Source organism: Castor canadensis, chromosome X (genome assembly GCF_047511655.1).
Source record: "Castor canadensis chromosome X, mCasCan1.hap1v2, whole genome shotgun sequence".
Lineage (NCBI taxonomy): Eukaryota > Metazoa > Chordata > Mammalia > Rodentia > Castoridae > Castor > Castor canadensis.
In genome coordinates, this window is record NC_133405.1 from 126,522,587 (window position 1) to 126,548,099 (window position 25,513).

General features: G+C 41.1%; 2 protein-coding genes across 5 annotated transcripts in view; one reads left to right on the forward strand and one right to left on the reverse strand.

Moving 5' to 3' along the window:
• LOC109684825 (serine/threonine-protein phosphatase with EF-hands 1) overlaps positions 1-25,513 on the reverse strand; it is a 332,462-nt gene that overhangs the window by 165,987 nt on the left and 140,962 nt on the right. The gene's annotated exons all lie outside the window — the stretch shown is intronic.
• LOC141419506 (phosphorylase b kinase regulatory subunit alpha, liver isoform-like) overlaps positions 1-25,513 on the forward strand; it is an 83,676-nt gene that overhangs the window by 9,833 nt on the left and 48,330 nt on the right. Inside the window, 10 exon segments of the mRNA XM_074062293.1 lie at positions 6,576-6,734; positions 10,462-10,509; positions 11,833-12,001; positions 14,273-14,394; positions 14,919-14,972; positions 15,567-15,689; positions 17,388-17,483; positions 21,332-21,479; positions 24,504-24,638; positions 25,291-25,369. Coding sequence (XP_073918394.1) covers positions 6,576-6,734; positions 10,462-10,509; positions 11,833-12,001; positions 14,273-14,394; positions 14,919-14,972; positions 15,567-15,689; positions 17,388-17,483; positions 21,332-21,479; positions 24,504-24,638; positions 25,291-25,369 — 1,133 coding nt within the window.

Sequence of the window (25,513 nt, forward strand, 5' to 3'; positions counted from 1 at the left end):
CCAGTCTGACAGATAATAACTGTGAAAAGATATTTCTTGCTATAAATAAGTAAAACATAACCTTTATTGTACATTTATTCATCTATTTATTCAGTACCTACTTAGGCCAAGACTTGGGCTAGAAACATAAACAAAAAAGACAAACTTAACACTCTCGTCTCTCTATAAATTGTATAAATCTTTTGCCTTTTACAAAAAAGGCAGATTTTAATCCTAGGAAGCTTACAACATAGAAATAATGCTTAAGATTATACCAGAAAGATAGCCCATGTTCATTGACCAAAAACTTCAATATAGTTGAGATAGCAATATTTCCCAAACTGGTCTACGGGTATAGGAAACTTGATTTAGATCAAGGTCCATTTTTTACATATATATGTCCAACACTTTGTTAAAAAGGCTTTTCTTTCTCCTTTGGATTGTCTTTAGAATGTTGCCAAGAGCTAGTTTGCCATATTCATGTAGACGCATTTCTGTTCTATTCCATCCATTTATGGGTCTATTCCTTTATCTCTTGTTGGAGTCATACACATTTAGGATTGTTATATCTTTATGGTAAACTGACTCACATGATTAGCTGTCTTTCTCTCCCTCTGCTACAAGATGGAAAGTGTTTTAGATATAGGCTGCTCCAGTAGTCCGGTTCCTAAAGAGACGATAACATGGAGCAGAACCATAGGTGACCATGGATGGACACAAAGCATAGACAAGAAACAAACATTTGTTGTAAGAAGGCACTGGAATTTTAGTATAGTTTGTTACCCAAGCATAGATGCCAAGCCCAGGACCTAATTCATTCTAGACCTTGCTCTTTGTTTACAAACAGAAGCCAACAAGAGCACTTTAAGGAACTGAGAAGAGGTAGAGAAGGTAAGAGGAGCAAACAAATGACTAGAATTAAAGGCAGTCAGCCTACCTGTCACCCTGGTGCTGGCTATTGAATACAAGGTACTTAATGAGACACAATTTATATGATGCTCATCTGTCTCAGGCCTTTTCTCCTAGAGTTTAAGACTATCACTGTCAGGTCAGCCTGTATCAGTGGTCCAAGTCTCATCACAGGGTTGTGCTATCTCCACTAAGAAGGAATTGTGATATCTACTCTTCATTATTCTTAGTGTAGTAGTTGCATTCCTTGAGATCTGTCCCATCCTCCTCCTTCATGATCTCACACCTGGTCACCTCAAAAAATGACTGTTGAGCAGGAGATCAGATATTATTATAGAACTTTCCACCAATATTAATTTAGTCAGGAAAAGTGTACAGAGTTTAATAAAGTAAAAAAAAAAAAAGAGAAGCCAGGTGCTGGCGGCTCACATCTGTAAACCTGGCTACTGAAAGACTGAGATTGGGAGGATTGCTGTTCAAGGCCAGCCCAGGCAAATAGTTTGTGAGACCCCATTTTCAAAAAGTAACCAAAGCAAAATGGACTGGAGGTGTGATTCAAGAAGTAGAGCACCTGCTTTGTAAGCATGAATCCCTGAATTCAAACCCCAGTCCCACAAAAAAAGATTTATATGAGTGAGCACAATTCAGGGGTAAACTAGAAGGGGCAAAGCATGACCTGGGTGGGGAGAGGGTAGGGTTGCCAGGCTTTTTTTTCTTTTTCAAAAATATGAATGGAGGCCAAGTGTGGTGGTACATACCTATAATCCCAGATACTTAGGAGGCAAAGATAGGAGGATCATGGTTGGAGGAAAACTTAAGTGAAGTTAGCTGGAGACCCTATCTTTTTTTTTTTCATTTTTCTTTTATTATTCATATGTGCATACAAGGCTTGGTTCATTTCTCCCCCCTGCCCCCACCCCCTCCCTTACCACCCACTCCGCCCCCTCCCTCTCCCCCCCCCTCAATACCCAGCAGAAACTATTTTGCCCTTATTTCTAATTTTGTTGTAGAGAGAGTATAAGCAATAATAGGAAGGAACAAGGGTTTTTGCTGGTTGAGATAAGGATAGCTATACAGGGCATTGACTCACATTGATTTCCTGTGCGTGGGTGTTACCTTCTAGGTTAATTATTTTTGACCTAACCTTTTCTCTAGTACCTGTTCCCCTTTTCTTATTGGCCTCAGTTGCTTTAAGGTATCTGCTTTAGTTTCTCTGCGTTAAGGGCAACAAATGCTAGCTAGTTTTTTAGGTGTCTTACCTATCCTCACCCCTTCCTTGTGTGCTCTCGCTTTTATCATGTGCTCATAGTCCAATCCCCTTGTTGTGTTTGCCCTTGATCTAATGTCCACCTATGAGGGAGAACATACGATTTTTGGTCTTTTGGGCCAGGCTAACCTCACTCAGAATGATGTTCTCCAATTCCATCCATTTACCAGCGAATGATAACATTTCGTTCTTCTTCATGGCTGCATAAAATTCCATTGTGTATAGATACCACATTTTTGGAGACCCTATCTTAAAAATTAAAAGCAAAAGGACTGGGGGATGTGGCTGAAGTGGTAGATCACTCACTTAGCAAGCATGATGTCCTGATCATCATGATGTCATGATGTTTAGATTACACTAAAAAAAATTAGTGGAGGCCAGGCATGGTGGTTCATATCTTTAATCCCAGAGGATTAAAGAGGAGGAGGCAGAGGCAGGAGGATCAAGAGTTAAAGACCAGCCTGAGTTATAAAGCAAGACCCAGTCAAAAAAAAAAATCAATGGGATAAAATATCTCTACTAGCAGTATTTACAGTAAAAATAAAGGACAGTATATCAAACAACTTTTTTTCCTAATAAAAAAGGCAGTTACATGGAGTTCACCTGCACTTCTTCCCATAGCCATGCATCTCCATCTGATTTCCTAAAATTATTATAAGTATGTGAAAAAGAAATAATGTGAATGAAAGCAGTTCAAATAGGTCAATAATATTAAATGTAGCACCCAGTTATTGATTGCATATCTGTGTCAGATGATCCAAAGTGCTTGATACATGTTAAGTCATTTAATCCTCACAAACCACCCTACAAGGTGGGCAGTGATATAATCCCATTTTACAGATGGAGACGTCAAAGTCATTTGTTCAGGGTCACTACTGGATTGTGGTAAAGCTTTGAACAGTTTTATTCCAGAGTCTGTGCCCTTAAACACAATGCATGGAAGTTTGCCATTCTTATTAAAGGAGAAATAGTGAAGAAGAAACTAGTTAAAAAGAAACTAAAAATTAGCTAACAGAAGAGCAAATACAATGGCCCCTTCCCCACAACAATAAATAGTTGCTCAAATTCACTGATAGGGAAATAAAAATTTTAAAATAAAAGTGGTCATGCAACACCACTTTACACCCATCTGACAAAAAATTTGAAATATTGATAGCTTGCTGACAGATGGGAGATATTTATTAAAAGTAAAAGTGCATATGTATATAATCTGTCAATCTTACAGTTCTATTTTGGTGATTCTATTCCATAACAAACAAGAGCATTGTTAAAAAGTTTATGTTATAAGGACATTTATTGCATATTTTGTATGGCAATAAAAAGCCCTGGAAAGTAAATAAATAACTGTCATAAGGCTAAATGACTAGATGCATTATTATGGGTCCCTACCATATGGATTGAGGGATCTAGTAAGGTTCTGTTGAATGAGAAATGCCAGGTGAGCAGTGATCTTATGATTCCCATGTCATTAAAAATAATATTCAATCCAGAAAGGCTATATATGAATAGTAATTTATATGTAAACATACATATATATATAATCTTATTTAAATATCTGATTAAATATATAGTATCTGAAAAAAAGGTAGAGAAATAGATACAAGGTTATTACGTGGACTGTGTTTATGGGATTGGTGCTGTGAGGGGAGGAGGTAACAAGCAAAAAAAGATAAGGAAAACTGAAAAAAATGCATCTATATTATTATAGTTACACAATGTTATATGTAGGTTTATATATAACTAAGGAATATTTTTTAAAGATTGAAAAGCAGCATGTGGTTAAAATGATCATATCAGAATGATTATACCATAGGCTTAGCCTAGACAAATCTACCCACCTTCTTCCTATGGTCTGCATTTGGTGTTTAGCTTGCAAAATGGCATCAGATGTGATATGCAACCTTTTGTTCCCCTTTCCATTCACATACAAATATCAACCAAAGCTTCAGCTATCTAAAGAGATGGCCCCTCTGGGTGTTATTCACAAGAATCCGTGGACCAGGAATATAGCTGATGCAGCACAGTCCAAGTCTGCATAGGGGAAGAACTCAAAGACAGAACTGCTGAGTCGTCTTTATTAAAAAGAACAGCAGAACTGGGGGATGACAGTATCTTCCAGCCTGCCATCATTTCAGTTTTTATAAGCCACATCAAATAAACCACCCACATCTTCTTCTAACACAATGCATCATGTATTAAAGATTTAAAGAGAGAAGCAGGTCACAAAGTAAGAATTCCTTTTGCTGAATGCAGTTAATACCCCAATTTTTCATGGCTTGTGTATGTATAATTTTGAAAGTGGGGATCATCTGAAACACCCAGACTGTTTCTCTGTCATTGAACAAGGGAGACAGAAAGTTCAATTTTGGGTAGAGATGAACTAACCCACTCCAACAGTTACACCCAAACTAACGAATAAAAGGAGTAACTTTCAGTTAACAGGATGGTGACATTTCATAATCCAAACCACACTTGGCTTTGCTGTAAGTCATCACTGCTGTGTCATTGGAAAGTTGTTTGTTTCAGTAGACTCACAGTTGGTGTAGATGCCAGGAAGGGATTTCCTGTCCCAGGCTTAGCCAACAGGCCTCAGAATAGATAAAGGTACATATGTTATCAATTGTTGATGAATAGTGATTTATTTTTAAAGAATCAGTAATCCACTATTGGAATACAACTTGTACTTTCACTCACCCATTCCTGGACTTCAATTCTGATTGACTTAAATGTCATTGATACATAGTTGTTGACTGAAGACCTATATCAAGTACACTGAATGCTATTGCCCCTGAAGGTAGTATGAGTTGAATTTTAGATGTTTCTTGGACAGGTCATAGATTAAAGGAAAAAGTCAAATATTTAACTTCTTGGGGGGGACCATGTGAAATGATGCCAAAATGTTTTTTTTTTACCTAATAACCATGGCAGTATCACTTTGAATGTACCCTATGGAATTTTGCATGAGCCTTCTTATAAATAATATGATACCCTTTGAGTCATGATTATTGTTTTGTGTTTTATGTATTGTTTGTACTGTATTATTTTGTTTTCTGGTGCTTGGGATTGAACCCAGGGCCCAAAACATACCAGGTAAGTACTCTACCACTAAAGTACATCACCAGCCCTAATGAGTAATAGATCTTTTTAGGCTGACAAAATTCTGATTGTTATGTGTACTTTATTACAAACATTTGTTGATGTATTTTTCAGAAAAGTCAACAGAGCTTTACCTTTATGTGACTTGTTTCCTAGCTTATCCATTTTATTTCTAGGCTCTTCTGAGATTGTTAGGGCTAGTTGTAAAAAAAAATTTACCAGTTTTATTGAGATATAATTTACTTACCACACAATTCACCTATTTAAAGCATATAATTGAATGGTTTTTAGTATAATCACAGAGTTGTGCATACATCACAATAAATTTTAGAACATTTTCATCATCTCAAAAAGAAAAGAAAAAGCATGAGCAACCACTCACTCCTTCACTCTGCCTCCATCCCCAGCTCTAGGCAAACAATGATCTTTCTATATGTGTCAGTTATGGACATTTCATATTACTGGGATCACTCAATATATGGGGCCTTTTGGGAATGGTTTCTTTCACTTAGTATGTTTTCAAAGTTCATTCATGTTATAGCATATATTAGTACTTCCTATCTACTGTCAAATAATATTTCAGTATAAAGACTACATTTTGATTATCCATTCAACTATTGGTGGATATTTGGCCCATTTCTAATTTTTAGTGTTTATGAATAATGCTGCTGTGAACATTTGTGTACAGTTTTTTGTGTGATGGTCTGGCTTTACAGTTACTCCACTGCTTTAAAAAATTCCAGTGATGTCACAGCTAAATAGAGTCTGAAAAGTTCTCCTGTACAGAACCTTCTGTTTAGGTGTATGAAGTGTCTGGATTTCAGACAAGGCAGCTGAGGTCCAGATAGGCAAGGTGGCTTCCCTGGGTACACAGAGCTAGAAAGTAGTTTTGGGTCCTGCATCAAGGTTTCTTGCTTTAAAGTTCAGTGCTTTATCAACTGATATGGGAGTGTGAAAGCCAGAGAAGACCTAAAGCATTCAATATGCAGATTTACAAAGCCTTATAAGCTTTCTCTGTTTGCTGTTTCTTCTGTCTTGTCACTTACAACAGTGTGGTGTGGTCTGAAAGTGAAAGAAGCATATAAGAGTTAGAAAGTTACTTAGGTTTTCTAGTCTCATCTCCTAATTATACAGTGGAGGACACTGAGGTGCAGAGAAGTGATGTGATTTCCCACCCCAAATCAAGCTAGGGGCAGAGCAAGGACTAGAACTCTGGTCTCTCTGCCCCTCATCCCAGGTCCTCATCTGCCCCCTTAGGTGAGCATTCTTGCCCAGGAACTATGTGAAGGGTGATTGCCAAGCTATTTTGTGTCTCCTCTAACAGAACCCTGTCACAGGGCTGTTGTCAGCCAGCCATGACCAGAAGGATGCCTGGGTGCGGGATAACATCTACAGCATCCTGGCTGTGTGGGGCCTGGGCATGGCCTACCGCAAGAATGCTGACCGTGATGAAGATAAGGCCAAGGCCTATGAGTTGGAGCAGGTAATGGTGACCGACCACTGTGTCTTGGCTGCTTATCAGCTTTATGAGAAGTAGCTGTGTATGGTGAATACTTGTCATGCAGGCTTGTCCTCCATTTTTGCCATAGAATATTTTGGGGAGGCATTTAGGTGGTCCCCTCCACAAAATAATGACTGCAACAAAAACCACACCAAATGACTAATGAAAGTATCCACATTTCCAAGCACAATATGTCAACATGCCTAACTAGCTACATTTCTTTCATATATGCTCTATCAATTATATGCATGTTTATATGCAAGATGTAGTTACAAACTAATATGATTGTTTATAAAAAGTCAACAAATTACAGCTGTACATTGCAACGTATGTACTTACTCTTCAGAGTAGTCACATCAAAGAACAGCCAAACACTACTGACACTGCTCAAACATATTTTTCATTTTTATTAGCATCTATTTATTGTTGAGGGAGGATTTGTTGTGTCAATTCTGAATAGCCTCACATTGTATATTGGTTAAATTGCCTCCTCATCTACTCCCTGCCACTCCCTCCCCATCCCACTTAAAACAATTACAAGAGATTTCATCATTCTATTTCCTTTATGTATATGAAACTCATCAACCCTATTCCTTCATCTTCATCTCCTCCATTTATCCTACTCCTTCCCACAAGTACCCCCCATGCACACACTGTACCTGTTTTACAGTCCTGTCTTTCATTATTAATCCCAAAGTCAATGTTCAAAGGGTTTGTCAATGTATCCCAGCTGTGAATATGCTTTACTTTTGTCAGTTCAACCCTCTTTGTTACTCTCCCTTGAAAATTCCCTTAAAAATATCTTTCTACTTTGAGCCATTCCAGGTGGTCAGGCTTATTAATTAATTTCATGATCATCCTTTAATTTTGAGCCAAATTGGTGTTATCTAGTTTTTGTGCCTATGTTATTCACCATACAGCACAAAAAAGTCATTTTATTGGTTTCTAAAATCAGAACTCATAATACTCACCAAAGCAAAGATTTGCTATTGTTGAATTTAGAATAATCTGCCCATGAGTACAGGAGGTATATTCCAAAAATTGTAGTGATAGTATTGAGGTAAAGAGTGTTGAAATAAAAAGGTTCAGTTCTCTAAACATGAGAGCCTTTGGGCTTTATATTTATAAAGACACAATTTGGGCAGGGAGAAGTGGTGCTAGAATTGAACTCAGGGCCTCGCATGTGCTACGCATGTACTCTACCACCGAGCTACATTCTTAGTTTTCTTTTGAGATAAGGTCTCACTATGTAGCCCAAGCTGGTCTCAAGCTCTCTGTATGTAGCCTAGGCTGGCATCAAACTCCTGATCCTCCTGCATCTGTCTTATAAATGCTGGGATTAAAGATGTGGACCACTATGCCCAGTTTGGGACTTGTCTTGAATACACACATTCCTGAATTGCCTTCATATTCAGTGGATCATCAGGTCCTAGAAGAGTTCTTCCAGCAAAATTGGTCCTTATTGGTAGCAACTAAAAGGGGCATGAGTGATAGGCAGCATGAGGGAAGACTTGACAGCCATGGTAATTTCTCATTAAGAAAAGATTTGACCAGACATTCTGAGTGTGAGGTGATGAAATCACTCTGTCTTTGAGGTGAGGGAAGTTTTAAAAATTGCAAACAGCAAACACTGAATGCTCCTCCCAGAAGATACATGAATTTTATGCAAGTAAATCATTCATAAATTTGATGCCAGTGTCTCCTATCACCCTTTAGACACAAATCAAAGTAAAGCAGTAACTGTCAACAGACTCACACACCCGTACCTGGGCTGGCTTAAGGTTATCTAAATTTGCTGCTCCCTGGCTAAGAATAGTGACACACAAACAGACCATATTGTTTCATCATAATGCCTTTTACTGTCTGGCAAATGCAGTTAATAAACTAAAGAAGACATCTCCCTTGATAAAGGAAAATAACACAGGGATGTTCTGCTGGTGCTCAGTAGTGGCGCTACTGAATTTTGGGCTCGGGAAGTATAGTTCTTCATTGCGTGACTGTCTTATGTATTGTAGGATCTTTAGGGTCTCTGGTTCCTACTCACTAAATGCCAGCAGTCCCCACCTCTGACATTGTGATAATTAAAAAGCCTCCAATCCCACATTTCCAAATGCTTCCCCCTCCTGGAAATGGCAATATCATTCCCAGCTGGGAACCACTGTACTTCTTCCTAATGAAAAATAACTTTATTTACTTAAGGAGAAGTAAGAGGAAATGTCAATTATAAAAATATTAGTACTGCCAGTCTCCAGTGACTTATGCCTATAATCCTAACTACATGGAAGGCTGAGATTGGAAGGATCTTAGTTCCAGGCCAGCCCCCCCAAAAATGTTTGTGAGACACCCCCCTCCATGTCAACTGAAAAAAACTGGACATAGCAGTGTGCGCCTGTCACTCCAGCAATGGCAAGAAGCTTAAAATAGGAGGATTGGGTCCAGGCTGGCCTAGGCAAAAAAAAAAAAGCAAGACCCAAGCTCCAAAATAAGCAGAATAAAAAGGGTTGGAGGTGTGTCTCAAGTGGTAGAGCACCTGTTTTGCAAGTACAAAACCCTGAGTTCAAACCCTAGTCCTACCAAGCAAACAACAAAAACAGCAAAAAAAAAAAAAAAAAAGAATGCGAGTGCCTATTTTTCCTTACAATTATGAGATTATATTTTCTGCCTAAAAAGAGTTTAAGACAAAAAGTGAGATTATATCCTAGACTCATAAGATTTTAAAGGTGGAAGGATCTGACTTCCAGGCATTTCACTGGCAGTGAACTTTTGTGGCACTTGACTAAAATGTGAACATTCTATGAGAGAGCATATGCCCCTGGGTAGAAACTTCTTTAGGCCAGGCTATTTTGACCTAGAAAATATTCCATTGTCCCACCATTCGTGAGGAAGTTGTATAGTGTTTTTAATAGACCTTATTAAAAGCCAGTCTTTAAATGGGCCTGAATTGTGGAGGAAATGGAAGGCAACATGATGTACTGTTTAAGTTTGAACTGCAGTGTCTGATTGCCTGGGCTCTATCCTTGCTCCACTCCTGCCAGCTGGGAGATTTGAGTAATGTTACCTCACCTCTCTCAGCCTCAGGTTCCTCATCTATAAAGTGGAGTAAAACTACCAGCCACCTCATAAAGGCGGCATAAGAATTCAAGATAATCCAAGTAATGCCTGGATGTTATGTTAAGTGACTAATGTAGCATTACTATTATTACTTATATCAGTGATAGTAATTGGTTGCAATACATCAATTATTAAAAAAAACTTGGCTACCATTTATACTTTGTAAGAACTTTGCTCAAGAGTCCAGTAATGGTGATACAACTGGCTCTTTTGGCAAAACATCATACTTTTGGGAAGGTATGGTAGAGTTAATTCATCTTTAGTTTAACTAAGAAATGTGACATAAAGTTCCATAGTACTAAGCTTATAAAAATTCTGTTGCTAAAATGTCAATAGGGAGTCACTGAATTTTAGAGCCAAGAGATGGCATCTGATCCTACCCTTTAATATGAAATAAGTCACTTTATCAAGGTTTTTCTTTCTTTGTGATGGAGTAGAAAATGTCAATAATATGAACAATCAGAATATTAGTATATGCTCAGGATCTGCCTTTCCAGGGAAGCCGCTAGGCAGTGCTGGCCATGTGGGGAGGTAAGAAGGTGGTTTTCTGGGAGCAAGGCACCTGGACCTTGTTACTGATGCCACTTTATTTCTATAGAATGTGGTGAAGCTGATGCGAGGTCTTCTCCAGTGCATGATGAGACAGGTAGGTGGAATTCGAGAGACGTGTGCTTACCTAGCCTAAGTGTGGCATTTCATGTCATTTTAATAGTGACAATTAACATGCTTAATATGTTTTGAACTTAGAGCAATTTAAAATATTTTTCTTGCTTTCTTTTTTATCCTCAATAATTTTATTATACAGCAGGCCCTTAGTATCCATGGGTGTATGGTTCCAAGAGACCACTATTGAGAAACATTGCAGGTCCTTGATTAATTTTTCCCATAACGCCACCCAATTTCCAGTAAAGGTATGATACAACTCTAAAATCTTCAAAATCTAAAATTTTCACTTTAGCACTTAAATTAAGCATATTACATGCCCTTTTTTGGTTTGGGAGGATTACCATAACTTTTACCTTGCTTTTGGGAATCATTTGCTTTTGGGGAGATATATTTTCACAAAATTATAGGCAGGGAAACACTCAACAGATCACACAACAACTGAAACACAACTGATGATAATGCTGGACAGACTGAGAGCATCTCCACATCAACTAAGCTGCATAATGCATGGATAGGAGTTTAAAATTTTTGTTTTTGAAATTTGTTTTGATTTTTTAAAATTTATTTTCAACAGTGCTTGGTCAAAACCACATGTAACAAATCCATGAATAAGGCCAGCTTACTGCACTATAGAATCATGGTTTCAAGGCGTACTTTCTGAGACACTCTTTTTGAAGAGTTGCATGTATAAAAGGAGTTTGTGTCTTTTTTTAATTAAGAAATAAAATTTAAAGCCACTTCTAGAAAACCACTTACTATTGTTATTCTGCCAAGCTTATAAAAGGGCATGTTTTCATGTAAGATCAAGTGCCTGAGTTTTTAAAATGTGAAGTTACTGTTCACTGATATTTTTAATGAGGTGCAAGTAAAACAATTCATTGAGCATGTACTATGCAAATTCAAAGATGAGTGTGAGACGGTCCCCATCCACAGTCATCATGTTCAAAGTTGCTCTTTTCTTTTCAACAATAGGGAATGAGAATTTGAAATTTAATCATGTACTCATTCCTTCCCTCCCTGTTTTCTTGAGTACCCATCATGTGCTACAGCAGGGGCTCTGGCATGGCTTTCCCTCTGCAGAGTTTGTTAGCCCCCAGCCCTGGACTGAGGCATTTCCATTGAATGGTTGGGAAGAATCCCCAGCACAGCCCTATGTGTAGTGCTCACTTGCAGCTGCCTGCCACCCCTCTGGTTCCTAGAGGTAGCGGATAAGAGGTCTAGATCCAGTGATTGGCCTTCTATGTGACTTCTGCCAGCCATGAACCTGTGTAGCTATTTGAAGCTGGCTTGCCTTCTCCCTCAGGTGGACAAAGTGGAGAAGTTCAAGCACACTCAGAGTACCAAGGACAGCCTGCATGCAAAGTACAACACTGCTACCTGCAGCACCGTGGTGGGCGATGACCAGTGGGGCCACCTCCAGGTGGATGCCACCTCCCTCTTCCTCCTATTCCTGGCCCAAATGACTGCCTCAGGTGAGCCAGGGCCATTTGAGCTCATTACATAGGGAATGACAATCCAGAAAGGGAGTGGGAGGAAGGCAGTGTCTTAGTCTCTGTGCTACCATAGAAAATACCTGAGACTGGGAAATGTATAAAGAATGGAAGCTTATTTTCTCAAAGTTCCAGAGGCTGAGAAGTCTAAGATCAAAGACACCAACAGTTTCAGTTGCCTGGTGAGGGTCACATCCTCTGAAGGGGAGGGACGCTGTGTTCTCACATGGCAGGAGGACAAGAGACCTGCACTCTATGATACCTCTTTCATAAGGGCCTTAAGCCCACTGTGAGGGAGGAGCTCTCATGGCCTAATCACCCTGTAGAAACCCCACCTCTTACTACCAGCACATTAAGCGACACTGAATTTTGGAGGGGGTACAGTCAAACCACAGCAATCAGTATTTTAAATGAAGGGAAAACGTGCTGTTTTAAATAATATGCACATTTATGTCTGTGATAAGGCAGGGAATGCAGGGTCACAGTGTGTCAACTGGACCTAGACATGTACAAATTGAGGATTGTTAAGCCTGTTCTGTTAGCTTCTTGCTGTGGAGCCCACAGCTTCCTTCCTGTTACTCTCACCTAGTTTCTGAAGCAACCTAGGGCAGTTCAAATATCTGCAGGCAGTCTCACGCTTGCTTTTAGACTCTTCTCCAGGATTAGCACCCTGTTCTTTCTGCTGTCCCTCTCACCACCCTGGTCACCTTCTAGACAGAGCCTCGTTCATCCAGGTTACAATTAAACAACTCTATTCCCTGTGTCCAGGTTGGGTGACCAGCCTATAGCACGCATGCTGTGAGGAGGCCAGCACCTTGTGCACAATGCATGGTGTTCTTGTTGAGATCAGAACTGCTGATTTCTATGCAGCTGATCACCAGGCCTCCCAAGCTCCAGGTTGCAGCCCATCTTTGATGCCCCAAGTGGTCTCACTCCCAGAAAGGCATCTGCTATGGATGCTCCCCAAGTTCAGCCACTGAGAAGTTGTATTCCAGAGCTATTTTCACCACTTCAGTCCAATAAACTGGGGCTTGAGGTGCCCCTTTAGTTTATACTACAAGTGTGAAACTCAAAAACAATTCCAGGAATCAGCAAGCAACATCATGGTTTTATGAATAAAACCCACATTCATAAAAGTACTTTTAGGTTATCAAACTTAATGTGAACTTACTGAAGATGTTTTGGAAAATACAGCAAAATGCAGAGTTTTGATTTGGATGTGTCTCCTCCAAGCTTTTTCCTATGCAATTTATTACATTTAAATGTCAAATTGCACACATTAGTACAGTCTTTTATTACATAAAATACAGTTTCATGTCCTAGTTATACCATTATAACTTAATAAAGCATTTCCCCTGGAGTCTTAAAAGTCCTTCATAAATATTTTATATATATATATATATATATATATATATATATATATATATATATCCATGCCCAACTTCAAGAATTCATACTTCACTCTCTCTACTCACTCTTCAGATTCATGACTTGGTTTATGTTTACAATAAAGTGTCCAAAGTCTAAGTGCATTTAAGTGAATTGGTTATTTTCTTAAGTAGAACTTACACTCTAGCAGGCACCATTCCACCTCAATTCTTACCACTACTGTAATTCTAAGGCAGAACTACTGAACACAAACAGCCTTCTTTAAGAATCCAGAGTCACTGCCAGAAAGAAATGCACATGTCCCAAATTTTATACTCAGTTTCAGGATACATGGTGATCCCAAGTTAAATGATGGTTAAAAAATCCCTCTTCTGTAGAGAGGCAATAACTGACATATCTCACTGCACTGAGACTGTTTTAAGTTCTCCAGCCAGCTAAAATTATCAGTATCATTTCAAAAACTGTAAATTTCCTAAGCTGAAATTTGCATGTTGATTGTTCTACTTAGATTCAGTGAATAATGCTTTTGTCCTTTGGAAAGAGGGGTTAAACGGCCTCCACTCATATTTCCAAAAGCAGCAGCTTGAGTGGTCAGGTTCTGTAGAGAAAAAGGAATCTCTTTAGGTATGAAATAGGAAAGAAGGGAATGACATACTTACCAGATTAGGGGTTCTAGCCTAGTACCCTCAGGACAACTCCAAGGGAGACATGGAGCTGGCCACTTTGGAATCCATGGGCAACATTAAAAAGGGTCTGTTGCAGCAGCCCTGCATACTGAAGAAACTGGGGAATACTGCTAATGCTGCCATGCAGAGATGAGGGGGTAAGATGGAGAATCTTGTACCTCCTCTCCTTTCTGGGCAGCCAGGAAGCTGAAGAAGAAACCTGGAGCCTGCCACAGTGCAGGAAGTCCCTCCCTTCATGCCACAGTTTGTGGGGCATCTGATGGCAAAGCCTTCTCTGCATCACACAGCATGATTGCAAGAGTCTGGGGAGTGTAATTTCAGCTTTCCAACATTTCAGGAGCCATCCAATCTTAATAGTTGCCTTAGTGGCTTCTCCAAATAGGGTCCATTTTCATCTTTGTATGATACAATAAATCAGAATGAAAGAATAGTCATTTACCGAACTCTTAGTAATTACCCCTGCATCTCCAGTACTCCAATGGAATGTTTTGGCATTCTCTTTCAAGTACTGATCAAGCCTCAATTTACTTTGCTTATTACTTAAAAAAATAACTCTTTATACTAAGAGCAAAGAACCATTGATACACATTTCATTACTAAAAGATTCATGGAGGGTGAAGGGCTGACTTGAATTAGAATAAAAAGACATTAAGTAGGGGGGGGGGAATGAGAAAGAGAGAGGGTGGGGGTGAACCTAACCAAGGTAAGCTTATACGGAGATGTCAAAATGAATTGCCCCTGTACAACTAAATGTTTTTTAAAAGAATAAAAAGGCAAAGAAATTCTGATTTCATCAAATGTATTTTATTTCTTTACCTTACTAGTGGCGTTATGGATGCTGTCACTTCCTTTGAGATAGTTATAAAACCCCAAGAGAGGTATTTAAATATTGTTTTTTATGGTTCCTTAAGTGCTCCATATCTAAGTTGCCACTGTGCTTTTCTTTCTCCACTGATTATAGTTATATGTTAGAATCTTGGGAAGGGAAGTATTAATTTTGGAGTCAGCAAGCCTGGTGTTAGGCAGTAGAACAGTAAGATCATTGGGACAATAAGCTGGTAAAGCCAGATTGTAGACAAGGACAAAGAGTTCTGTGGGCTCACACAGTTTTTAAAGACCATCTCTGACCATCTCCTTGGGTTTCTTTTCCTCGGTGGCTTGTATAATGATATAAATAAATAGATCATCTGCCAAGCATTGTGATAGGCAAATTGCTATTTATCTGTTAGAGAGATAGGATGCTTTAGTGTAATAAACTACCAAGGAGTTTTATGTGTATTTCTGATTTACTTTCTGAAAATTTACCATGCAAAACTGCCAAAAATAGCATTTCCCCATTATAGTAGACTCCTAATCATACTAACCTCAAAGCTGCATTGAATCAGAAGAGCTAGAGAAACCCAGCGAGGCCTGATGGTGTTGTGTATATATTCTGACATCACTTTCAAAAGGTTTTATGTACTTGATTCCAGGATCCAAACCGACTGCATTATGACCCTGCTGAACTCAAGCTCTTTGAAAACATTGAATGTGAGTGGCCTGTGTTCTGGACTTACTTCATCATAGATGGAGTCTTTATCGGTGATGCTGTTCAGGTGAGAAAATGCTGGGTGTTGTTCTGACAATAAGCTTTTTCAACCACCATCATAGGGCTGTGCAAGAATTTAAATCATTGTTTCAGTTATCTGTTGCCACTTCAAACACTTTCCTGCCAGGCACGGTAGCTCAAGCCTATAATCCTAGCTACTTGGGAGGCAGAGATTGGGAGGACCATGGTTCCAGGCCATGCCCTGTGGAAAAAGTTTGCAAGTCCCCACCTCAACCATGGCTAGGCACAGTGGTGTGTGCCCACCATCTCTGCTACATGGGGAACCATGAATAGTAGGATAATGGTGCATGCACAAAGTAAGACCCTATCTAAAAATAACCAAAGCAAAAATGGCATGGCACAAGTGGCAGAGCACCTGCCTAGCAAGCCTAAGCCCATGAACTCAACTCCCAGAGCTAGAAAAAAATATCTTTCACCAAATTTGTTGAATTAAAGCAACAATTCTTTCATTTATTTGCTCATGATTCTGCAATTTGAGCAGAGCCAATAAGGACAAATTTTCTCTGCCTCTCCTGCTGCTGACTGGGATGGAGCTGACATGGGGCTGGAGCTCCTAGTACCAAGATACCCTCACTCATAGGGCTAGCAAGTTGATGATGGCTATGAACCGATATTGGGAACTCAACTGCGCTGTTGGTGGGGACCTTGGTTCTCCTCCACGTGTCTGGCTTGGGGTTCTCACAGCATTGGAGTCTCCTAAACTTTTCACACTTTAGTTGTCTTCTCCCAAGAATGCTGCAAGGCATTCCTCAGTCTTTTGCCCAGAATTGGCAAAGTGTCACCTGTATCCCATTTTATTGGTTAAAGAGCCATGCCATATTCAAGGAGGAGGGGACCAGGCAAGGGCATGAGTCGTAGGAGGCATAGTTCCTGTCTGTCTCAGAATTTATTATTATTAAGAGTTTTTCCTTCCTTCTGTCCTCTTTTCATATGTTGTTTTTAATCACTGCCTTTTTAGTTAATGGAAATGTTTGCTTCAACAGCTTTCATTATATGAGCACTGCATCCTAAGAATTGATCAGAGTACATTTCCTTTTCCTCATGTTAGATTTGTGCAGCAGATATTTCTTTTTTTTCTTTTCTTTTTCCATTCTGGGTATGAAACCCAGAGCCTCACACATTCTAGACAAGTTCTCTACCGCTGAGCCACTTCCCCAACCCCAGCAAATATTTCTAGAGCAATAAATATTTTAAGTGGAAAACTATTCATAGGTGTAAGTGGGATGCTTTGCCTGACATATGGCTTGCATCCCAAGAAGTTTATAATCTGGTTGGTGAGACAAAATTTAATTATGTGAGAAGTTTAGAGTAAACTACTTAAAAGACAAGCTAAAGACAGCATAGGAAAGATGTCTGATACATGATGTGGATGTGTGTGCGCTGTGGAATTCTGAGGATGAAACAGTTACTGCATGATGCTCTGCTCTCTCCCTTTGCCGGGAAGCTTGACAGGTGGGTCTAAGCTCATGGAGGAACAGCCAGTCATGTTTAGCTCCTCCTAACATTTGCTATCAGTACGAATCTCTCCCAGTCTCCTCCATGCAAGCATTTCTGCCTTTCTGTGCCCTGTGTCTGACTTCTAATCTGTTGCCAAGAGAGCTAGGTTTGTTTTCTAAGTTGCACTGCTTTGCAGCATTAACCATCAGACCCCTTTCATATCAAGGGCCATGGGGCTGTTTTCCAGGTCCAAGAGTACCGAGAGGCCTTGGAGGGAATATTAATCAGAAGCAAGGACGGGATTCACTTGGTACCGGAACTCTATGCCATTCCGCCTGACAAGGTAACCAGGTGGTGAGGATCCTCTGTGCTGCTTATCTACAGCTGAATGAGTTGGTGCTTACCCTTTGGGTATTCTTCACTCACTTTTCTCCACAAGAAGCAGTTTCTAAAACCTTAGGTAGTGTTTGTGTCCATCGTAAGGATTTATGACTTTGGGAAAACATGTGGAATCATGCTTCGACTATGAGTATCCTAGGGAAGTGGCATTTAAAGACTTTCAGAGCATACCTGTCCCACCTCCGACCCTAGGCACAAGGAACAGTACAGAGTATCAACCAATGTTGTGTGCCATGTTCTCATACATTGCTACAGGAGTCCGAGGAGAGGATAATTGAGAATCTCTTCCTTTGATTTAAGTGGTTTCCAGGCTGGAGCTTGAGTAATTATCAGTTAGAAGGCATTCATCAGGAAGAAGGAAACTGGCCAAGCCCAAGCAGAAGCCCAAAGATGTTTTCATTCTATACAGTTCCCTAAATTGGGTTAGGCTGGACCTCTGTATGTCTTGGTGGTTGAGTTTCTCTGTAAACATCTTGTATTTAGAAGAAAACAGCTCTCCATTAAAGGCTGTTTGCCCCTCCAATGCTCCTGATGCTTCAAAGTGTCACTATTGCATCTGCAGGATAAAAAGGTCTTCAGAGAGGTGTGTTTGATCCCAAATTGACAAGGACTGGAAGAGATTGAAACCCAGCAGAACCCAGTGTCATGCAGTGTTCTGTGACTGAATCAGCCCTCACCCCCTCCACATGGCCAGGGGACTGGCAGGAGCCTTTGATAGTATCTGCCTCAGCTCAGAGAGTCTTGGGAACCTGTCAGACCTCAGACAGCACTGGGCTCCACCCTGGAACCAGACCCAGGCTCAGAGCCACCCCACAAGCCCACAGTGCCTCCAAATAGGTGGTATATTTCCAGTTAATGGAAGTCTCTACACAGTAGATACTTTGGCTGGGCTTCCAAAGCAGTGGTAGATTGGATTTCCTTTTACTTTCCCATAGAAAATACATTTTGCTAAGTGTGATGGCTGATACTGTAATCCTAGGACTCAGGAGGGTGAAGCAGGAGGATTGTGAATTCCAGGACAGCCTGGGCTATATAACAAGCTCAAGGCCAGCCTATGATACATAGTGAGGCCCTGTCTAAAATAAAAATGAAAGAGAGAAGAAGAAAGAAAAAAGAAAATGAAGGAAGAAAATACGTTTTAATGGAGTCAGACACGATACTTGTAATGCAATAAAAAAGCCCTATATCTATTACTTTGGGCCTTATTTAATCTAGAAGGAACTATCATGTGTTAGGTAACTGAGCCAATTAAATCAAAGAAATAAGTAGAGTTTCCATGAGGGGAAGAATATTCCACTGCTAAGAGCATTTAATTCTTTTACACTGACAATATCCTACTGGTCAGCTGGTTCACTCCTGGACTCACTGGACAGTCCGTGGAGATAGCCTGGAGCTCTGGAATGTTAATGTTATCCTCATCCCAGTATGAATACAACTCCTGTCATCCAAGCTCTCTCAGGACTGATTTCGTTCCAAAGTTAAGGGTGACAGTTTGAACAAGAACTGGTCTTCCCTCACGGTACAGATCAAGCTAAGGAACCTGCTGGAACTCTTTTTCTCTCTAAGTGTCATAAACCTAGGTCTTCTGCAGATGTATTCATTTTACATTATTTCAGAGGTATTTTATCTATTTTATGATTGATCATTCATCCCTGTTCTCCCAAAAGGCACATTGTACTGACTGTAGTAAATGCTTGGTGTTATAAATTGCACTTTGCTTTCTGATGGGCAGTACTGGTTGTGCACTGTAAAAATTTACTCTGTAGCTTTCTCTTCTAAACTGCACATTGATCTTTGTCATTACAGCATTCTCCTTTACACAGCGTGTTTATTCTTGTTTGCTGGCCTCCAGTCTTGGACACTGTTTTACCTTCACCTCATTTTGTATTGGCTTCTTGCCAACGACAGCTATAAAGTTTCCTCAATCACATCAAGACCCTTCATAGACCACTGGAAAGGAACCTTGTAGGCAGAGCCATGGCAGGCTCATGCAAATTACAAAAAGTACCTGTCCAGGGTTACCTGCAGGTTGGATTTCAGCCTCATGCATTTCATCAGCCAGGCATATCTGTATAGGGTACCACCAGACAGAGGGCCCTCCACTACACTGCCTGGAGCTAATGAAAGTACTCTCAGCAAATGTATAGTGACAGGAAACGTGGTGAGCAGCTGTGTGCCAGGCACAGGCTAGAGACTGGGGGACAAAGGTGGTTCCCTCGCTACCACTGTGACTATGAGTATGCAGGTTACTGGGGGCTAGAGGAGGTAGGCAGCCCTGGAAGTGACTCTGGTAAAGGCCTGGTGCCTTTGAGCATATGAAAGCAGTTCAATGGCTGTGAGGAGGACTCCTCCAAATGGAGACAGGATCTAGCCAGGCGGAGTTGGGTGGGGGAAGCAAGGCTGCTTTTTGACCAAAACCCCTTGTCTGTTCTCTGTTCTTTGCATCAGCTATTGGTCATGCTTGTTCTTTCTGGTCTTTCTTAACACTGGTTATATTTCAAATAGCTTTAATGTAGTAGTATCTGGTTGTAAAAGTGGTTCTACACACATTACAAAACATACAGGACTCTGTAGAAAGAAGTAAACATTTAGTACTCAAAGATAACCACGATGACATTTTGGAGAATCTCCTTCCATGCTGTTATCCTATTTGATTATTTGATTGCTAGGAGAATTTAATTCCATTCAGTTTACACGTTACTTTTTTTTTTTTTTGGTGGGACTGGGGTTGAAACTCAGGGCTTAATGCTTACAAAGCAGGTACTGTGCCACTTGAGCCACACCTCTAGTATATTTTGCTGTGATAATTTTGGAGGTAAAGTCTGACAAACTATTTGCCTGGGCTGGCCTCAAACCATGATCCTCTCAATCTCAGCTAGGATTACAAGTTGCTAGGATTACAGTGTCCAGCTTTAGATTTGTGTTTTTTAAATAAAATAATTAGTGCAGGTTTACTATTATTGAAAAATTAAATGTTTACTAAGACTATTAATGTCACTGATTAATCCATTAGCAGAGAATAACTCCCTTCATGGTATGATTTTTCCCTGTGCAGTGGGATAAGTTTCTTATTTGATTGACTTCAGTTTTCTGGATGAAAAAATGGCCAGTGATATTACTCCCAACTAATGTGCAATGACTCAAATCTCAAAGGGCAGCATGGAGTCTAGAAGGGAAAAAGTCACCAACTAACTCACAGTGCATAGCCAGTGCTGTCCATCAGAAAGAGCACAGAAGTGTATATTGATGGCACAAAAGCACCCAAAGGATTCTCCTTTCTGAGGCCCTAATGGAAGGCTTAGCAGCACAATTTTTTTTCCTCGATAAATATTGCCACCTCCTGGTAATTTTTTTCATAGGCACACAGTGTATAAATCCCTGGGGATGGCAAGGGAGAAGAAGCCAGACTTGACATTCAGTCATGCACTGTAGCACCTTAGGCTGCTGGTTTCCAACATTATGCAGCCAGATGTAGGCATGAGCTATGGAACAGTCTAATGCCCAGAGCTGTAATGAAGGCAGGCAGGCTTCCAGAGCCTCTTGCCCTGAGTGTGTTTGTGAGAAGACCACTGGCCTGGGCCCAGGCTGAGATTCAAAGTCTCCCTCTGTTGCTTATAGTCATACGACCCTGAGAGACCTTTGTGCCTTCCTGGTGCCATATCCTACAATGCACAGAATTTGTCTGCAAGATGAGGACAATTTTATAAATCCTCAACACATTCCCCAGTGTAAGGTTTTATTGACCTTTGTGTCCTCTAACTTTCTGACCTTGGGCTATGGTCTCTCTTCCAGGTGGATGAAGAGTACAACAATCTGCACATGGTGGACAAAATTCCTCTGGGGAAGCTTCCCCATCTTTGGGGAGAGTCCTTGTATATCCTCAGCTCACTGTTGGCAGAGGTAGGGGGTTTGGTGGCTTTCCAGAATGGAAACCATCTGATTTGAGGTACTAGAAACTTGAAGGAGCCCAGAGGCTCTCTGCACCATGTGGATGTGAATGTCTTTTGCATCTTCATGTCTGCAAGTTTGTCTGGGCTGTTTTGGCTCCCAGGCTTGACTTATGGCCTTGTGTATCCATATTTCCAAAAACTTCTAGTCAGCTGCATGCCACCACTCTCCCTCCCCCTTCTGCCAGCATTCCTGGTGGCTAGATCCTGTTGTTCAAGTTGATGGTCAGCAGGAGCTGGAAGCTTCTTAGTCAGGATTAGCATATCTGGTCCTAGAAGATACAGGAATTGGGAAACTACTAGATGCCCAGATACAGGAAGCAGAAGGGCTCTTCAGATCTCTCTCTAGAAGAGGCACCAAGCCCAGGTGGTCTCTTAGCCCCAACACCTCCCACAGAAAGTCTCCTGCCTCTTGACCCATTCCCTCTTGCCCCCAGGCTTTTGTTGGCAAATGAAAATGCTTCTTAGAGTCTCAAAATGAATCCCCTACTCCACAATTTGAGAGACTTTAGCTGAGCATTCCCTTGTGGAGAGGTGTGGGAGAAGGAACCTAGAGAAGAGAGGGACCACCAGCCCAAGGTTGGCTCAGTCCTGTGTGTTCTACCAGCTCTAAAAAGGGGGAGGCAGTAAGTCAGACTGCCACTGGGCTCCTAGTATGTAAATGAGCAAATGAAAGATAGTACAGCAGAAGAGTCCCTTGGGAGTTACAGTTGCTAGGGTGCAGCAACAGTTCCATGGGTTTATCTGGTCTCATGAATTTGTGGTCATGGCCTCATATTAGTAAGGGAAAAAGCGTATATCTCCTTTGGAAAACCAGCCCTGGTTCTGAGTAGCTTTGTGATTTTGAGTAGGTCTCTGGGATGTTAGAGAAGATAGTCTTGAGATAGATAGTCTTGAGAAGAACTGAGATGACCTTGGGAGAAACTCTTGGTACAGGGCTGGCCTGCTGGTATGCGCCCAGAGCAGCAATGTCTCTTGCTTTCCTCTTCCTGAGGACTTCCTGTCAGCTCTGTCACATTTTGTGTGCCTCATAGAATACTCACAAAACATCAAGTGTCATAGCTCACTGTACATATACTTTATTGCCCCTAAATTATGCTGTACATTTCTTAGGGGAAAGCCCCATATTACCTTCTGTGTTGATTGGCACATAGGCAGCCATACATTCAAAACAATGAAGAAATGGAAAACGTTCCTGGAATCTTTGTGGCCACAAGCTCACTTTGATACGCATGCCCTGGATGTAGTGAGACAAGCTGCAGGTTGCCCCTCAGTTGATACTTTGTGCAGGCACAACACAGGATACACCTACCCATCACAAGACTCTGATAGGTAAAATTTGTGATGATTCTGGTGATCATACCTGCTTCACATTCGAGGCTTGAGGCTAATCTCACTCAAGGAACTACAGCTGACAGCTGGAGGTACAAACCCATTTCTGACTTCCAGGTGGGCTCATCTGGTTGCACTCCAAGGTTCCTGCACTTAGCCAGGGCACATTTTGCTAATTAGTCTCTTAAATCTACAAGACTGCTTTTCCATCTCTAGACCATGTTGCATTGATGGGTCCCAATTAACATTTTTTAATGTAATGGAGTAGAACATAGTGGAAATTATCAGAGGGTCTGGCATAGAGTAGGGGAGATCCAGTTTCCGAAACTTGTCCACATACAGTGCATCAGATCATGAGGTTCCTAGGTCTTAGTCAAAATCAATGCTCTGAAAGAATTACTCCTATGGAAAGTGACCATTATCTGGCTTTGATAAATGTGGATTTCTGTATGTTAGTAGAAACTTCAGAAGGGACAAATGTTAAGGGAAGCCCCAAGCCGGTCCTGCATGGCTAGTGGTCTCATTTGCTGGGAACCTGGGGGACCAGCTTCCAAGGCATTCAGCCATAGCTGGCCAGTTAAGCATTAGAGGCATCTTAGGGGCTTGTGAAGATCAGATGAGTTAATGGATATTAGAATACTTTTTAAAGCATTAGGCTCTATGTAAATGTAAGGAGGTGACATTCAGCTTTCAGTGGCACTTGTATGTATTGTAAGTTCACGCTCCCCCTGCCAGCAGATGGGCACAGTGGTGAGTCTTGGGGTTTATTTTAATAGTAGCCGAGCCTTTTTCCTCTGGCCTGAGCTCCTCTAGTTTCCAGAAGGCTCTGCTGCAGCTGGACAGGGCATAGCTGCTCTCTTTGGGTGTTATTTCCTTCCTCAGGTCCTGCCTGGACTCCTTTCCTTTACCAGCTCAATGCATTTTCTCATAAAGACCTGCAGTACTAGGACAGGAGGTCTAGCCCAATCAATCCCTGTTTTGCCCCCAAGTAAAGTCTCCCTCCTACATGGGCTCCCAGGTCCCAGGCACTCAGAGCTCCCTGCCAGCCAGAGAGCCAGGTGCCCAGCCTTACCTCTGAAGATAGGGCCCAGTCCAGCTCCTAGCCAGGAGTACTCTTCCCCACTGCTGGGGTCTTGTGTTTTAGTTCTGAGTGGGCCAGCTACCCTATTTCTACCAGAATCCACACTAGAGTGAAAGAAGTCCCTCCTCTCCTTCCCTTCAGTCAGTGTCTGCTGTGAGCATACTTTACTGCCTTACCTGACCTTTGGGAACAGGGGCACAGGTTTCTTCTGGCATCCCCTGAGGGAGTTGTTTCTGCTCCCTACCCTGTGTGAAAAGGACACAAGGCAGGTTTAGAAAAAATGCAGACTAAGCAAGAGGCAAGACATTATTTAAAGTTAGGTAATGTGGCATGGGGCATGTTGAAAACAATTTCTAGAAGTCTCTTTGTCTCACACATTGTGAGTGCTTGACATATGCATCATGGGTTTTGAGGGGTGGTGAGGACAGAGAACCAGGAAGAGCAGCAGGACAAATGCTGACATTTCCAAAGCTAGCCAGGGCATGGGAGCATTCTAATGTGCCTATCACTGAACAGAGGAAGAAAGGGCGATAAATTCCACATGTCAGTGCGTGGAGACACCAGGCACGATCCAGTGCTGATTCTGCACTTTTCTTGTTCACAGTCACTGTTTTGGCAGAAAACAATCACATTAAGGAGCTCTTGAAGAAACATGGGGTAAATGTCCAGAGCATTGCTGACATCCATCCAATTCGAGTACAGCCAGGCCGGATTCTTAGTCACATATATGCCAAGCTTGGTAGGTTGGGAAATACCAGGACACGTTTGGGAAAGTGGCATCTTTGTTCTGGATTTGGGACTTGAGGTATGGAAATTGTAGAGAATTTGGCAAAGCACCAAGCAGGTAGCTGTGCTGCTTCAGTGTGAGGAATGTGCAAACTAGCACATCCTCTGAGCCTGGGCAGCTCGTAAGGCCATAGGCTGGCTGCACCATTCTACAGATCTGTGGTGCAACAAGGAGCCGCTTTTGAAAATTCACAGTTGAAAAAGTCATTGGTGTCTTGATACTTCTAGTTTTTAATCTGTGGTATCTGAAAATGCTCATGTACCCATCAAAATGTACCCATTAAATGGGTACACCTGCTGGCAGATGACAGGTAAACTCAAACTCACCCTCCCCGTCATGTGCACCATGCTCAGTAATTCCCTCAATTCCCTATGCTGGCTCATGCCCCACCCATAATTGGAGTCCCTTTCCAAACATTTAGAACAGCTCCCATGGGCAGAGCTGAGTACTGAGGGGGCTTCCTAGTGGTTAAGTTTCTTGTCTCAGGAGTCTTCTATGCCATAAGGATTTTGATTAGATTGTGCTGATGAAAACACTTCAGTGCACAGCTCAAAAAAAAGTATACCAGATTAAGTAAACTCATTCATCACTTTTTTTTCCTTAGCAAATGATGGCTCAGACATTCATTCTGCAGTTCTTTCTACAATTAGAAAACTAGAGGATGGATATTTCGGAGGCGCTAGGTAATTTGTGTGTGTGTGTGTTTGTGCGCACGTGTTTAAATAAAAGAAGCATTGACCTTTCTTAATGTCTTTGGCAGCCCTTCTCCCATTTTTCAGATGAATTGCTGAACCTAGAAGCTTAGGATTTTAGAGTAAAATAGAAAG